The sequence below is a fragment of the Mixophyes fleayi genome, chromosome 12 (assembly GCF_038048845.1).
Source record: "Mixophyes fleayi isolate aMixFle1 chromosome 12, aMixFle1.hap1, whole genome shotgun sequence".
Taxonomy (NCBI): Eukaryota; Metazoa; Chordata; class Amphibia; order Anura; family Limnodynastidae; genus Mixophyes; species Mixophyes fleayi.
In genome coordinates this window covers 21870506-21884873 of record NC_134413.1, presented here as the reverse complement: position 1 = coordinate 21884873, position 14368 = coordinate 21870506, and the positions used below count along the sequence as shown (strand labels likewise).

General features: G+C 39.8%; 1 protein-coding gene across 1 annotated transcript in view; it reads left to right on the top strand.

The window, feature by feature from the left end:
- PRKCH (protein kinase C eta) overlaps window positions 1-14368 on the top strand; it is a 143835-nt gene that overhangs the window by 71200 nt on the left and 58267 nt on the right. Inside the window, exons 8-9 of the mRNA XM_075192725.1 lie at window positions 1599-1733; window positions 8543-8716. Of these exons, the coding sequence (XP_075048826.1) occupies window positions 1599-1733; window positions 8543-8716 (309 nt within the window). The remainder of the gene's footprint in view (window positions 1-1598; window positions 1734-8542; window positions 8717-14368) is intronic.

Here is a 14368-nt window from a genome sequence, read left to right as displayed (position 1 = left end):
TGAATTGAGAATCTTGTTAACCATCAGGTAGAGTAACACACAAAAAATAGTTTATATATATATATATATATATATATATATATATATATATATATAATTTTCCTTACCTTGATGAGAAAGAAAGCTTTAGAATATAAGATATCTCAAACGACAGTTGTAGTGTACTTCCCCATACATCCACAAGGTGGCAGTCAATGACAGTATTTCTTGCCTTATGCAGTGTAAGCGAATCTAAGATGCTTCACGTCTTAAGTTATCATGGAAACAATTGGTTATTATTATCTATTTCTAACATTTTTATTGAGGTCCACGTGCTGTTGTAGCCCACAGCTTTGAGGCCCACCACTGCATCCTTTATTTACTTACCCACCATGCCTAGTTAGTGGGTCATGTAATTATGGTGTTGGAGCCATTTAAATGTTATTTCCCTGTAATGCATGAGTTACTCTGATAAGTGTCACATTGTTAAACTGGTGTTTTGAGCTTCTGATTAATTTGTATAGAATACTGTACAGTGCTATAATTGTATACACCTACATTAGTATGGAAACACCAGTATCTATGAATTTGACTATTTTCCATTTACAAAGTATGCCATTACTGTCTATGTGAAATCCCAATGAGCACAACCAACCCTCAGCTAGGAGCTGGTCTTTGGGGCTTGTAACTGTGAACTAGGTAGAGTGCCATCATTCTTGTTCAGGAAATAGTAACACATATAGGGGCATGACCTTATCTGTGTGGAATTTGTATGTTCTCCCCGTGTTTCTGTGGGTTTCCTCTGGGTGCTCCGGTTTCCTCCCACACTCCAAAAACATACTGGTAGGTTAATTGGCTGCTATCAAAATTGACCTTTGTCTGTGTGTCTGTCTGTGTGCATGTTAGGGAAATTAAACTGTAAGCTCCAATGGGGCAGGGACTGATGTGAATGAGTTCTCTGTACAGCGCTGCGGAATCAGTGGCGCTATATAAATAAATGATGATGATGATGGCCACTTATCCAGAATACAGTCATCCAGGAAGTTCTGAGAGCACTTCTACCTATAATCACTGAGAGGAGCACTGCTAACGTGTGAATGCCAGGGACCGTGTGGGTGTAGTTTAGGGTAATGTTTAAATGTAATTTTAGTATATTGTAAGCATGGTGCTCCAACACGCATATCTGGAAATAGATCCCATATATGTATATACATACTAAATTGTTATTGGTATAACAAGCAGAATAAATGTACATTGAAGGATAATATTTTATAGTATTTAGATGCACTCTTTTGGTGATCCAGAAATCTTTGAATCCCCAACCTGTGCCCTGGGAGGTTGTGCCCATTGGGGGAATTAGAAGAAAGCAGGGGGACCTCTGGAAGTTGGACCAGTATGCTCTGGGGATCGTCTATGTTGTGTTACACCCCAGACTATATTTTATATACACAAGCCTTATTCTTTCTACTTAAACATGAATAAATAAATCAGGCCACTCCCTAACTACATATATAACAAAGCCCATCTAGGACTGAATATTATACCATGCTTGGTTACTGTAGACATATATTGCTAAACTCCATTTAATAAAACCCTTGAAATTGTATTTTTTTTTAAAGCAATCAGACAAGAGCCCCATCACATCAGAAAACGGCTCAGAGGAAGACACTCTCTCCAACACGTCTTCGCTGTACAAATTTGGGATTGAAGATTTCACCTTCATTCGTGTGCTGGGTAAAGGCAGTTTTGGAAAGGTCGGTACTCTCAGTACAATCAATACCTTGCATGGTACAAAGTGGATTTTGTGTCTTTATAGAGCTGAACCTATGAGTTCGATTCACGACCATGGCCTTATCTGTGTGAAGTTTGCTGTTTCCTCCGGGTGCTCCGGTTTCCTCCCACACTCCAAAAACATGCTTGTAGGTTAATTGGCTGCTAACAAATTGACCCTAACCTGTCTGTGTGTGTGTGTGTGATAGGGAATTTAGACTGTAAGCTCCAATGGGGCAGGGACTGATGTGAATGAGTTCTCTGTACAGCGCTGCGGAATCAGTGGCGCTATATAAATAAATGATGATGATGATAATAAGTGAATACAGTACATTTAATCAAAGAAAGAGACACCTATCTGTAATAACATATAAGCAGGCAGTGTTATATGCTATAACAGTAAACCTGACCATGAAGAGGGAAGGAGCTTGGGGCCACAAGTGAACACTCGGAGGGCCACATGCTGCCGATCACTGGTGTAACACATTTTATCTGGCACGATCCATGAAATGGGTAAAAGTTGTTTTCCTCCGCGTGTATGATCATTCACATAGACAGCGACAGCAGCTGCTGAAGCACAGGGGAAGCAGCAGTGAGTAACTGTGTTTAAACCACACAGTGAAAACCATCATTGTAAATTGTGGTTTATAAATACTTCCTTCAGCCAATAAAATATCTGCTAACTAGTGCTGCATTTGCAGGTTAATATATGTGATATAATTTGCACCACATGTTAAAATAGTTCCCAGCATTCATCGCAGTTGCGGTAATAGGATGTGGTCCAAACAGAACCTATAAAGGTCAAGGGGAAAATATATGTGGTAATTGTCAACAAATCTTTTGAGTTCTAGGTACAAACATGGCCGTCTTTCCCATTGGGCACAATGGGCAGGTGCCCGGGGGCGCTGCAGCCCAGGGGGGCCCGTCGGAGGCAGCACAAAAAAAAAAACCTGAAAAAAAGAAGAGGAAAATACTTACCTTGCGGTCAGCTGGCGATCCGGTCCCCTCCCTGGTCTCCTCCTCTGTGCGGCGCTCGCAGTGCATGTCGGGCGTGATGACGCCCGCCCGACATCCATTGCGGAGCGCAAAACGGAGGAGGAGACCAGGGAGGGAGCCGGATCACCAGCTGACCGCAAGGTAACAATTTTCCTCTTCTTTTTTTCAGGTTTTTTTTTTTGTGCTGCCTCCGACGGGCCCCCCTGGGCTGCAGGGCCCATATATATATAGTCACTTTTTTTATTTTTTTATATATATATATAGGGGCCCCGGTGCACTGCTTTGCCCGGGGGCCCAAAATGTTGTTTCAGAGGGCCCTGGGTACAAACGCAGGTCTAATGAATCCTAGAAAAAAAAATTATGCAAATGGCTAAATGAAACACAAAACATGTATAAAACCAGATAAACAACTAACGTATAAAGCCCAATCAGACATGACTAGCAGAAGTAGTCAAGTGACCAAACAACAAAAACATTCAGAGGTCACCCATCGCTAGAGAGAGACTTCATTTTTCAGAATTTATTATTATTGTGGATCCTATATAATTGGATTAATGTGATATTTTCCGGTATAACCTTAACACTGACTTTGGCCACCTAGGAACGTAGTACTTAATCTGTAAACATGCTCTGTAGTCTCTCCAGGGGCAATTATGTTTATGCCAAGATCACACAACAATCTACAGCAAACACATAATAAAAACGTTCACCTTTCAAGGAGAAAGCGATCGCTGAATGCTCAGTGATAACACGTGGACCTTTTATTTTGTACAATGAATGAATAGATAAAGTTAGTTAACTAAACAAACTAACTCCAAAGGCTGAATTATTCTGAGAAGTAAAAAGACTGTTACTTCACTTTCGCAGACATTAAAATTTGCTCCACCTTTGGACAAACCCTTCTGTTCATTACTATTTACCAACATCTCTTCCATGTACAGCTTGGATACAGATCAGGTATCGCTGGCAGAACAGGCAACGGGGAGAGAACAGAGCCAATGTCTCTGGCAGTCAAACTTATCTTGCTGATCAGCACACATTGTCCTATACTGCCAGTCTGCAGCCTGGAAACTGTGGGGGATACATCTGGGTACTGTTAACTTGAAGGGTTGGTTCCAAAGTTACAAACGTTGTCTCACTTTTGCATAATATAATATATTATATATATATATATATATATATATATATATATATATATATATTTATATTAAACACACAGAGCTTGATTCACTAATACGCAAGAACGAACATAAATTGTGTGTTGTTTTTTTAAACATACGGAAACCATCGGATACGTCTCTTGTGGAATACGGGTCTAGGCGTGCTCTGCTCTAACAGACAACACACTGAAGGATACGTGCGATACATTTGTGGAATATAAAGTCACAAAAGAACGCACAGAAGAAAGAAATATTCAATTAATGTCACCAGTTAATAATGTAGTCTTTAATGACAAAACCTTAACAAAGGGGTGTTTTTTTCATCCCTGCCCCCCATAAAATACATTTATCAGGACGTTACGAATGTCTGCTGTACAGAAAAAGCATTTGTACAGGTGCTGTGGATTGCAGACACCAGTTCTAGCATGTATACAGCCATGATCAATAGTAGTTGGGATTCACACCCGACCTGTAGCTGGTGCAAGTGTTATGGCAGAAAAACACGTACCTTAGAGATGCCAGAAGCTTGCATCAGTCGCTGCATACGCTCGAGCTTGGCACGCCCTTACTGTACACTGACTACGCGCATACACCCTTTACCCTTCCTCTTCCATCCATGAAATCGTAGGATGCAGTAAGGGTCCATTGCGCTCAAAGTTGAATTGGATGTTTCTGCGTTCTCTTGGGTATGGTCCAGTTCCATGAACATTGTCATATACAATACTGTGCAAACGTTTTAGGCAGGTGTGGAAAAAATGCTGCAAAGTGAGAATGCGTCCAAAAATAGAAGTGTTAAAAGTTTATTTTTTTTAGAAATTAACAAAATGCAAAGGGAATGATCAGAAGAAAAAATCTAAATCAAATCAATATTTGGTGCGACTGCCCTTTGCCTTCAAAGCAGCATCAATTCTTCTAGGTACACTTGCACAATGTCCGGGATTTGTTAGGGATTATAGTCAGGTGTATGGTTAACCAATCATACCAAACAGGTGATAATGATCGTTATTTTTGTCAATAACTGGAACAGAAACAGTTGTGTAGGACGCTTAAAACTGGGTGAGGAACAGCCAAACTCTGCTACAAAGGTTAGGTTGTGGAAGACAGTTTCATATCACAGGACAGAAATGAAAGTGAATGAACAGAAGAGACATCTAAATCAGATCAATATTTGGTGTGACCAGTATTGTATTTTCTGCGACATTAGTTTCTTTCTTTGATTTATAAGAACGCACTATACAATCATTGGTGTAAGGGTTGCCTTTGTAATTTTCTTAATTACTGATTAATTTTTCCTGTAACCCACTCCTAATACAGATTTTTCAATATACCCTGTCCAAATAAACATTGATCTATTAATCTTGCCAACGCAATCTTTTCGCAGTAATGTGATTATATGTAAACAGAGTTCTGACTACAAAAACATATCTCTTTTACAAATAGGTAGATAGATAGCTAGATAAATAAATTTATATTTTTACCCGTGTTAGCAATTCTGTTTTTGATGTAATTAGTCTGATGAAAGTTTTATGTTTGCAGATAAATAGCTTTTGTTAATCTTGTTGTGGTTCCTGTTCTCTAATTAGGAAGTAGCTAAGTGGGTCAAGTGATTATGTTCTGTAAATAACAAATTACTCTTTGCCAGAAATCGTTGTGACAAGTTTTAATTGCATGGTAATTAAAAAAAAAAATGTTCGATTATTATGTCAGTGTAATGTGCTTCCTTATGTTCTTCAGGTTGTGTCTGTGAAAGAACCATTGAGGTTTGTTTAATGGAGGAGAAATGTAGCCCTGAATTAATGCACATATATTCGCATTAGGCACTTAACAATAGGCAACAGATTCACTTTATAGCCCCGGTCTAATCGCTTCTTGTGTTAATCAAGATTATTAGCTAATAAAAGTTTCACTTAGCCGCTAATGTCCTGCAAGTATACATCCTGATAGATGTGGCAGCTGTTCTGTTTCTCTGTCCAGTGAGTAGACAGCACACAGTAGAGTTTATTTAGAAAACATCAGCACCTTTGGACCCGTCGGTACACCGCACACCTCGATTAGAGCAGGCGCGTCTATATATGGGCGTACAGGGCAAGTTGGTGGTGTTTGCAGAGGGTCCCGGGTTTACAGAGGGGTTGGATGAAGAGCAGGTGTACAGAGTAGAGATGCTCACTGACCCCCTTGAACTGGTTTTGGTTTTGGATCTGGATTAGCTTCGTGTTTTGGTTTTGGCAAAACCGCCCTTGTGTGTTTTGGTTTTGGTTTTGGATTTTTTAGAACAAATCCTAACATATGCTAAAATAACATCATTTTGCTCTTTTGTTTGTTCCTACATTACTATTAACTTCAATAACACTAGTTTCAAGTCATTTCCAGTCAATTTTGACCACCTCACAGGTCACAATATTATTTTCATACACTTTCAAACAAATACTGCAGCGACCTGGCTGGATGGTAAGCGACAGAGCAATGACACAAACACATGGCAGTTCCTAGCACATCTAGGACACATTGGCACACAGCAGTGACAGAAAAGAAAAATGGGGGACCGCCCTCCTTCCCTATGTTGGATCTTAAAAAGGATTCCAAAACTCCCGGGATCCGACGACGTAACGATGACGTTTTGCCTCCTTTTCAAATCCGAGGGCGCGCGACAGTCTCGGTACTCGGATCTGCTAAGTTCAGGTATGTTTGGTTCTCGGGGAACCCATCCTGAGCCTCTCTAGTACAAAGTAGATGCAACAATGTGCTTAATTTTCTGAAGAAGTGCCAAAACGAGTTTTTGTTTTGCAATGCAGTATTATTGAAATGAGGTGAAGGGGTGCATTTTTAGGGGCAACCTTGTCTTGCAGGCAGCAACACAGCCATGTCCACTCCACAAAAGGGTTTTTAGTTTTGTATCCGCTCAGAACTGAAGATCTTCCAAGTCTATACTTTTAAAGGTATCGGGGTTGCACCTCCGTGGGTCCCTAGTAATGTAACAAACACACATACAATTGCCACATGGATTAAATGTATTCTCATGACTCGTTGTGGCCATAAATGAGGCTGTAATGAGCAGTATTTTAGGAGAGTTTTATTATCTTTAAGGTTACAAGTGGTGGGTGGACTGTGGTATTGCAGCTGGCTCCATACAGGATCTATCCTGTGTTTGATAAATATCTATCCGGTGTTGGCTGTAAATATTGTAGCAGAATTTGGCAAACTGCTCACCTGCTGTGCAGACAAATCAATGCACCACGGATTATGTAATACTGCCCATGGTTATGTATCCTTCTAAAGTGCAGGAGTGCAACTGAAAGTATGACCCAAGGCCTGATCCCTGTCACCTCCTAGGGCGAGGTGGGCGGGTCAGGGGAGGGGCCAGAAAAGCTGCGCCAAGATTTTTCAATATATTATTACAAAATACAATATTTCTTTCTCATGTAATTCATGGTTTTTCAATTATCCATGTCCAAATGAGAGTTTGTGTGGTCATTTACAAAGGAAAAATTGCATCCAAGAGCATTTCATTTAAAGGTTCTTGGAGGTCATTGTAGGCTTCCCTGTTTCGTTTTCGTTTTCCTGTTTCGTTTTCAAATACAATGCGAACACATCCCACCTGAACTCAAGTGTGTATTGTGTCAGTGATAATAGGTTTTATTTTCAGACCCATCATCATTATCATTTATTTATATAGCGCCACTGATTCCGCAGCGCTGTACAGAGAACTCACATCAGTCCCTGCCCCATTGGAGCTTACAGTCTAAATTCCCTAATATACACACAGAGACCGAAATAGACTAGGGTCAATTTGATAGCATCCAACTGACCTACCATTATGTTTATGGAATGTGGGAGGAAACTGGAGCATCCGGAGGAAACCCACTCAGACACGGGGAGAACATACAAACTCCACACAGATAAGGCCATGGTCGGGAATCAAACTCATGACCCCAGTGCTATGAGGCAGAAGTGCTAACCACTGAGTCACCGACCCATTTATTTGCTTTGTACTAGCATTAAAATGGCAGAATAATACATTACAGCAGTGTTTCTCACCTCCAGTCCTCAGGACCCACTAACAGTGCAGGATTGCCAGGTGACCAATGAAATAATTATACCACCTGCTACACTGTGTCAGTCAGTATTGAATACACCTGTGCTCCAACAAGGAGATATGGAAAACATGTACTGCTAGGGGGTCCTGAGGACTGTAGTTGAGAAACACTGCATTAAATGCATGCCAGTAGGTATGATGTTCACGGTCGGATATGCCGGTGTTGGGCTTTTTTAAGCTACTCTAGCTTGGCCAAATCTGGTCTATTAGACTGAATATATAGATCTGTAGATGATTTAGTTGCTGGTTGTTTGGTAATTGGGCATAGGGCACGCGCTGATGATTGCCTTCAAGAGTTTCCATTCTGCCTATTTCAATTCTATTTCAGCTCTTCGTTGATAAACGTATCCACCTGTTATGATCTGGAAACTTGAAACAAAAAATAAATAGGGTAAACAAAGCAATATTTATAATTTAAAAACTTTTTTAGTGAAATCATTTTCAAGTCCCAATTACAATGACCAGATGTTTATTATTTCTCCTTTATTATTACGTTATTATTTATAACTTGATGCACTCTGAGCTGTATTGGTCTATTCCTCAGGTGATGCTTGCCAAATCCAGAGACTCGGACAACCTGTATGCAGTGAAGGTGTTGAAGAAGGATGTGATTCTTCAGGATGACGACGTGGAGTGTACCATGACCGAGAAACGTATTCTGTCCCTGGCATGTAACCACCCGTTCCTTACCCAGCTCTTCTGCTGCTTCCAAACTCCGGTGAGACCCCCGTACAACATTTACCGCTATTTATTAATGAACAGAACACATTCCATCTGCAGGGGCATTGCCAGCACCTCAATAGACCCAGGCTACAGCCAGGGGCGGATCCAGAAGTTAATTGTACCGGGGGCGATTTAGCCCCGCCCCCTTTTTGACACCTAAGGCTGCTGACGGCTGCACACTATGTGCAGATCCGTTCAGCAGAGAGAGTTAGGGAGAGAGTCCTGCCCGGCTGCTCTGATTGTGTCAATCAGAGCAGTTGGGCAGGACTCTCTCCCTAACTCTCTCTGCTGAACGGATCTGCACATAGTGTGCAGCCGCCGGCAGCAAGCCCCTGCTAGGGGGGGCGATCGCCCCGATCGCCCCCCCCCCTGGATCCGCCACTGGCTACAGCCTAACTCACCACAATTATAGTACCTACTACCATAACGGTAAACAAGGCACTAATAACACAGGAGATGTTTGATTATTAGAACATTACTGTAGTTGGAATCATGCAGCGATTATTTTTTAATGTTGCTATGAATTTCTTAAAAATATAAGAATTTTTTTTTACATGACCAGGGGGGATCAAGCTTAAGACTCCGGACATGGGGGCCTGATTCATTAAGGATCTTAACTGGAGAAACTTCTTATTTCAGTCTCCTGGACAAAACCATGTTACAATGCAAGGGGTGCAAATTAGTATTCTGTTTTGCACATAAGTTAAATACTGACTGTTTTTTCATGTAGCACACAAATATCAACTTTAAATTTCCGTGTACAAATAAGCTATCAAGTATTTGAGTGCTACATGAAAAAACAGTCAGTATTTAACTTATGTGCAAAACAGAATAATAATTTGCACCCCTTGCATTGTAACATGGTTTTGTCCAGGAGACTGAAATAAGAAGTTTCTCAAGTTAAGATCCTTAATGAATCAGGGCCCTGGTCCTTTGTGCCATCTTCCCAGAGGTGTATGCCATAGATGGTTGGTTAGAACCACCTGTACATTCTTGTAGCCAAGTATGTTTTCGTACTGTTACAACCTATATATTGAGCTGCCACAAAGGGATCAGACAGTGTGTATATTTCTAGAAACCCATGTATATGATGTTGTATTCCTTGCATAAATCTTATACATGTTCCTGTATAGGGACTACATAAATTTACAGCTATACAAAATTACTTGTATGTAAAATAAGACACTAATCATTTTGTATGTGCAAAAAGGAGACCTAAAGATCAGTCATATGCACGTTATTAATTCCGTAGTGTGATTATTGTTTTCTGTCCGAGAAATAGGTGTAGCCATCCAAGTACATATGCCCCCAATTTCATCATCATCATCTATTTATATAGCACCACTAATTCCGCAGCGCTGTACAGAGAGCTCACATCAGTCCCTGCCCCATTGGGGCTTACAGTCTAAATTCCCTAACACACACACACACACACACACACAGACTAGGGTCAATGTTAGCAGCCAATTAACCTACCAGTATGTTTTTGGAGTGTGGGAGGAAACCGGAGCACCCGGAGGAAACCCACGCAAACACGTGGAAAACGTACAAACTCCACACAGATAAGGCCATGGTCGGGAATCGAACTCATGATACCAGTGCTATGAGGAAGAAGTGCTAACCACTGAGTCACCATGCTGCCCTACAATATCCATGAATCATTTGTATACACAAGATATAGTATTTCCATTCAATGAACTGTGTTCATATGTTTTCTTTCCGATATTAAGGAGAAATAATTTTGAATAAGAGACTGGTACATGGATGGGTCATGTGATAAGCATGCTCAGCCTGTAACAGCTAGCCCATGCTTATACCTGAATGCAGTAAAACATATATAGAAACCTCACGCCTGTAATCCTGGTAACACATATGTAGCAGTACTCAGAATTATTGGAGACTAAGCAATCTAAGTTGCAGTTTACCCGTCTTCAAAAATGGAAGCTATAATTCTATGATATATCTTACTATAAGATTATAGGTACTAAAGGATATGATACTACCAGTATATTTGCTTTTCTGAATCTTTCTGTAATATGGAGTGCTGCCCAGTGCACAGGATATTAGCACACTAAGGAGGGTATGAGAAAATGTAATGATTAGTGTCCAGCAGGGGGCGCCATTGCATAAGACTACACATGGTTTGCAGCTGTATTGGAAGATAATCTCTACCAGTCCTTCCTGCTATATTATATTATGTACGTAGCTGAACATTGCTAGAAAATAATATAAGAGAAAGGAGCGCAAGAGAGCTCTGTTTACAGACTTGGGGTCTATCATGTGTGCAGATTGGTGCCAAAAGTGCTTGTTTATTTAGTTCATTAGCCACCCTGATGGGGATCAGAAACTCTAACATAGAACAAAATGGAACAAATGGAACAAAATATTGTAATACTTTTATTTTCTCACTTGCACAGTAATATGGACACAGCAAGTGTGTGTTGTGTAACATAAAATATGAATAACTTATTAGTCCATGTTTAAGATACCAGTGAAACAGAGAACTGGGACACACATAAGACCTAGGGGTTAATTTATCAAACTGCTGTTTTGAATAAGTGGAGATGTTGCCTATAGCAACCAATCACATTCTAGTTATCATTTATTTAGTACTTTCTACAAAATGACAGCTAGAATCTGATTGGTTGCTCTAGGTAACATCTCCACTTAAAACCCGCAGCTTGATACATTTACGGCCTGGAGATTTCTCTGTCTGTATTTGCTATCTTGTGCTTGTTGAATACAATAAAACTGATGTATGATCCATTACACCAGTACAGTACATAATTTGTGTGATTTTCTTGGTAAATAGAGTGAAAGCCAGGGGTGTAACTAGACATTTGTGGGCCCCATAGTAAAATTTTGGAAGGGACCCCCATTTACCAGGAGGGGGGGGGGGCGTGCCGTGCCCCATCACAGCATCACCCATAGAATCCGGTTCCCCGATCTAGGTGCTGCTAAAGCCACTGACCATGTCTATATATGGAGTTTTCAGTCGTGTGGGGTTGCCCACATTATATAAACAAAAAACATGGATGCTCTGCACTCACCAAACACGCAATTAATGCTGTACTAACAACTTTTCTATATTAAAAACAGGGAATGTTAGTTCCACATATTGCACTATGTGTTAAGCTAACCAGATCCCACCAGAGTCTTCCCATTCTGGTCAGTCCTAACATGATCATTATAAATTTAAAACTGTTTTAAACGCATGTTTATTGTGTTGGTTTTTTTTTTACATGATATATTATAGACTATTAGCAAAATCCATGAGACTGGCGTGAGAATCAGTGATTGCCAAACTGCACTGTAGATCTTGCAGTAAAGCATTTCAACATCTAATCAATCAGTTTAATGAATTTACAAGTTCCAAAGTCTGTTAAGGTCCCATCATTTGTACAGCACAGAACAGGAATGAACTCCTACACTCTGCTGTACTGTAGAGTTAACTGGGGCAACAATTTCAGGTGGCTGCTCTGTGGTTGTCAGTTAAAGATCTATAACCTTATATTTGTATGTTCATTTTGTATTTCCCTGATGTAAATATTAAATTGTATAAAAAGTATTGTTGTAGGATTTTTCCTAATTTTCCAGAATTTTACCTTTTTATTTCAGTACCGTTATGTGGATTATTTTAATCACAATATATTTATCTCCTAATGTAAGTGATCTAGGTGAAATCACAGGGGTAGGGTTTAACAAAATCAGGGCCCCCGTCTGGTCCGTAAAGGGTAGAAAATATGAGAAATGTAGAGAGTTGATGGTCGGTAACCTGAGTTTATCTATAATCTTTACAGAAGGAGAATATCATCCTCATAACCATCATGTATTTATTTATATAACCCCACTAATTCCGCAGAGCTGTACAGAGAACGCACTAACATCCGTATAGAACTATGTCTAGCCTATACATTCCTCTGTGATGGGTCCACATAAGTACGTACTTGTTTTTTAAGTGTGTCCTTTTAAATGTCCTTTTAAGCGTTATACAATTTATTCACTATGTTGCATAATAACTTATTGCCTGGATGGTTGCTCGTTTTAATATACTTTTGTGTAAAACATTATGAATAAGAGCTACTGCTTGCCTGTAAAATCTGTTGCTATATAAATATTATTTAGTTATAATGATTCAGCAGTATGTAAAAACCTACATGCAAGTGCACAGTCCAGCATGGACGCTTTTACATAGCAATCCAGGGGAACACTTCAGAAGATCAATAAAGTATGGTAGCTTTGTTCCCGCTCCAGTTTCGCTGGTGATAATTTGTTCCCATCGGTTTCCGGCCCCTTAGGGACTTTAAATATTCCCTGTTGTTTTGCTGCTTTGAAACGTTAAGGTATTAATATTCTATTTTAATCTACCATTTTTTTTTTCTTCTTCTGTCCATTGTGCTTACTATTGAGAATAACTCGCTTAATTTGTTGCCCTGTAATATTTGGTGCACTATCGCTTGTTGAGTTACATTGTATCTCATCTCCATAGTTTAGAACCTTAACTTGTAATTTTGTGTTCCTGTTTTAGACATGTTTATGTTGTTTGTGGTTTGTTTGTTAGATAAATTAAATAAAAATACACAACTTACTAAAAAACTACATGCAAGTGGAGTACTACTAGTTTAGACTAGTGCAATATTGAGAGCCGGTGTCTCAGCCCACATTTATGCATGTAATGAACAAAGGATAATCGCTGCTCTGTAAGTGAGGAAGATGATAGAGAAGAGATTACAAAAGATCCGTCCTGGTTAGAACACATAACAACTGGACAGATGATTTACTTTCTTATGTTAGACTCCAGTATAGATCTCCGTAGGAGCAAAAGGTCTCCTTTAAAAGCAGCTCTGTGCTGCTGTATAGTAACAATATGTTATTCCACAGACACATTTGCTAACAATGTCTGAACTGTTTCTGGTGCTTCACTAAATGTCAGGATTAGGCAGACCATTCGCTTCCCAGGCTCCTGTTCTCCTTTCCTTACTGTATAGAATGTACTTGGAGTAATTCTAAACCACAAGTGTTGCAGCTATTTCATAATGACAAAGGTCAGATTACCACAGACTTCTCATACATCAGGAGCGTTCCAAGTCTGCTGTTGACAGCTTCAAGCAAATGACTTGTATAGGTATCTTAAAATATGGGGATGGGTCTGTGAGGTCATGATTAGAGGGTGTTTTAAAGGACATCCTCGGACACCTTTAGTATTCAAGGTTTTCAGCAAGTTGTCCGTCAGTGTGTTACACCTATTGATTACTACAGAAGGTGCTTTTAGGGCAGAGCGAATTTACTTATGGTATATATTTAGAACATAGTGATACTGATATCCTCTTTCTTATTGTCAGGGAATTAACACTCCTGCTGTAGTACAAGGGATAATATATATTGAAACCTACGTCTTTGGCCACTGTCCCAATTAAGTCATGAATAATTGAGCAATTGCCCAAAATGAAAATGTTTAATATGAACCCTGTGGATTCAATCTCAGGTTTTGTTGCTCTGCAAATAAACACTTTGGTCCTGATTCATTAAGGAAAGTAAAGCAGAAAAATGAGTAACTTTGCACCTTGTCAAAACCACGTTGCATTGGAGGGGGAGGTAAATTTAAAATGTAGGCACAGATTTATATTTGGGGTAGGTCCTGTCCTAG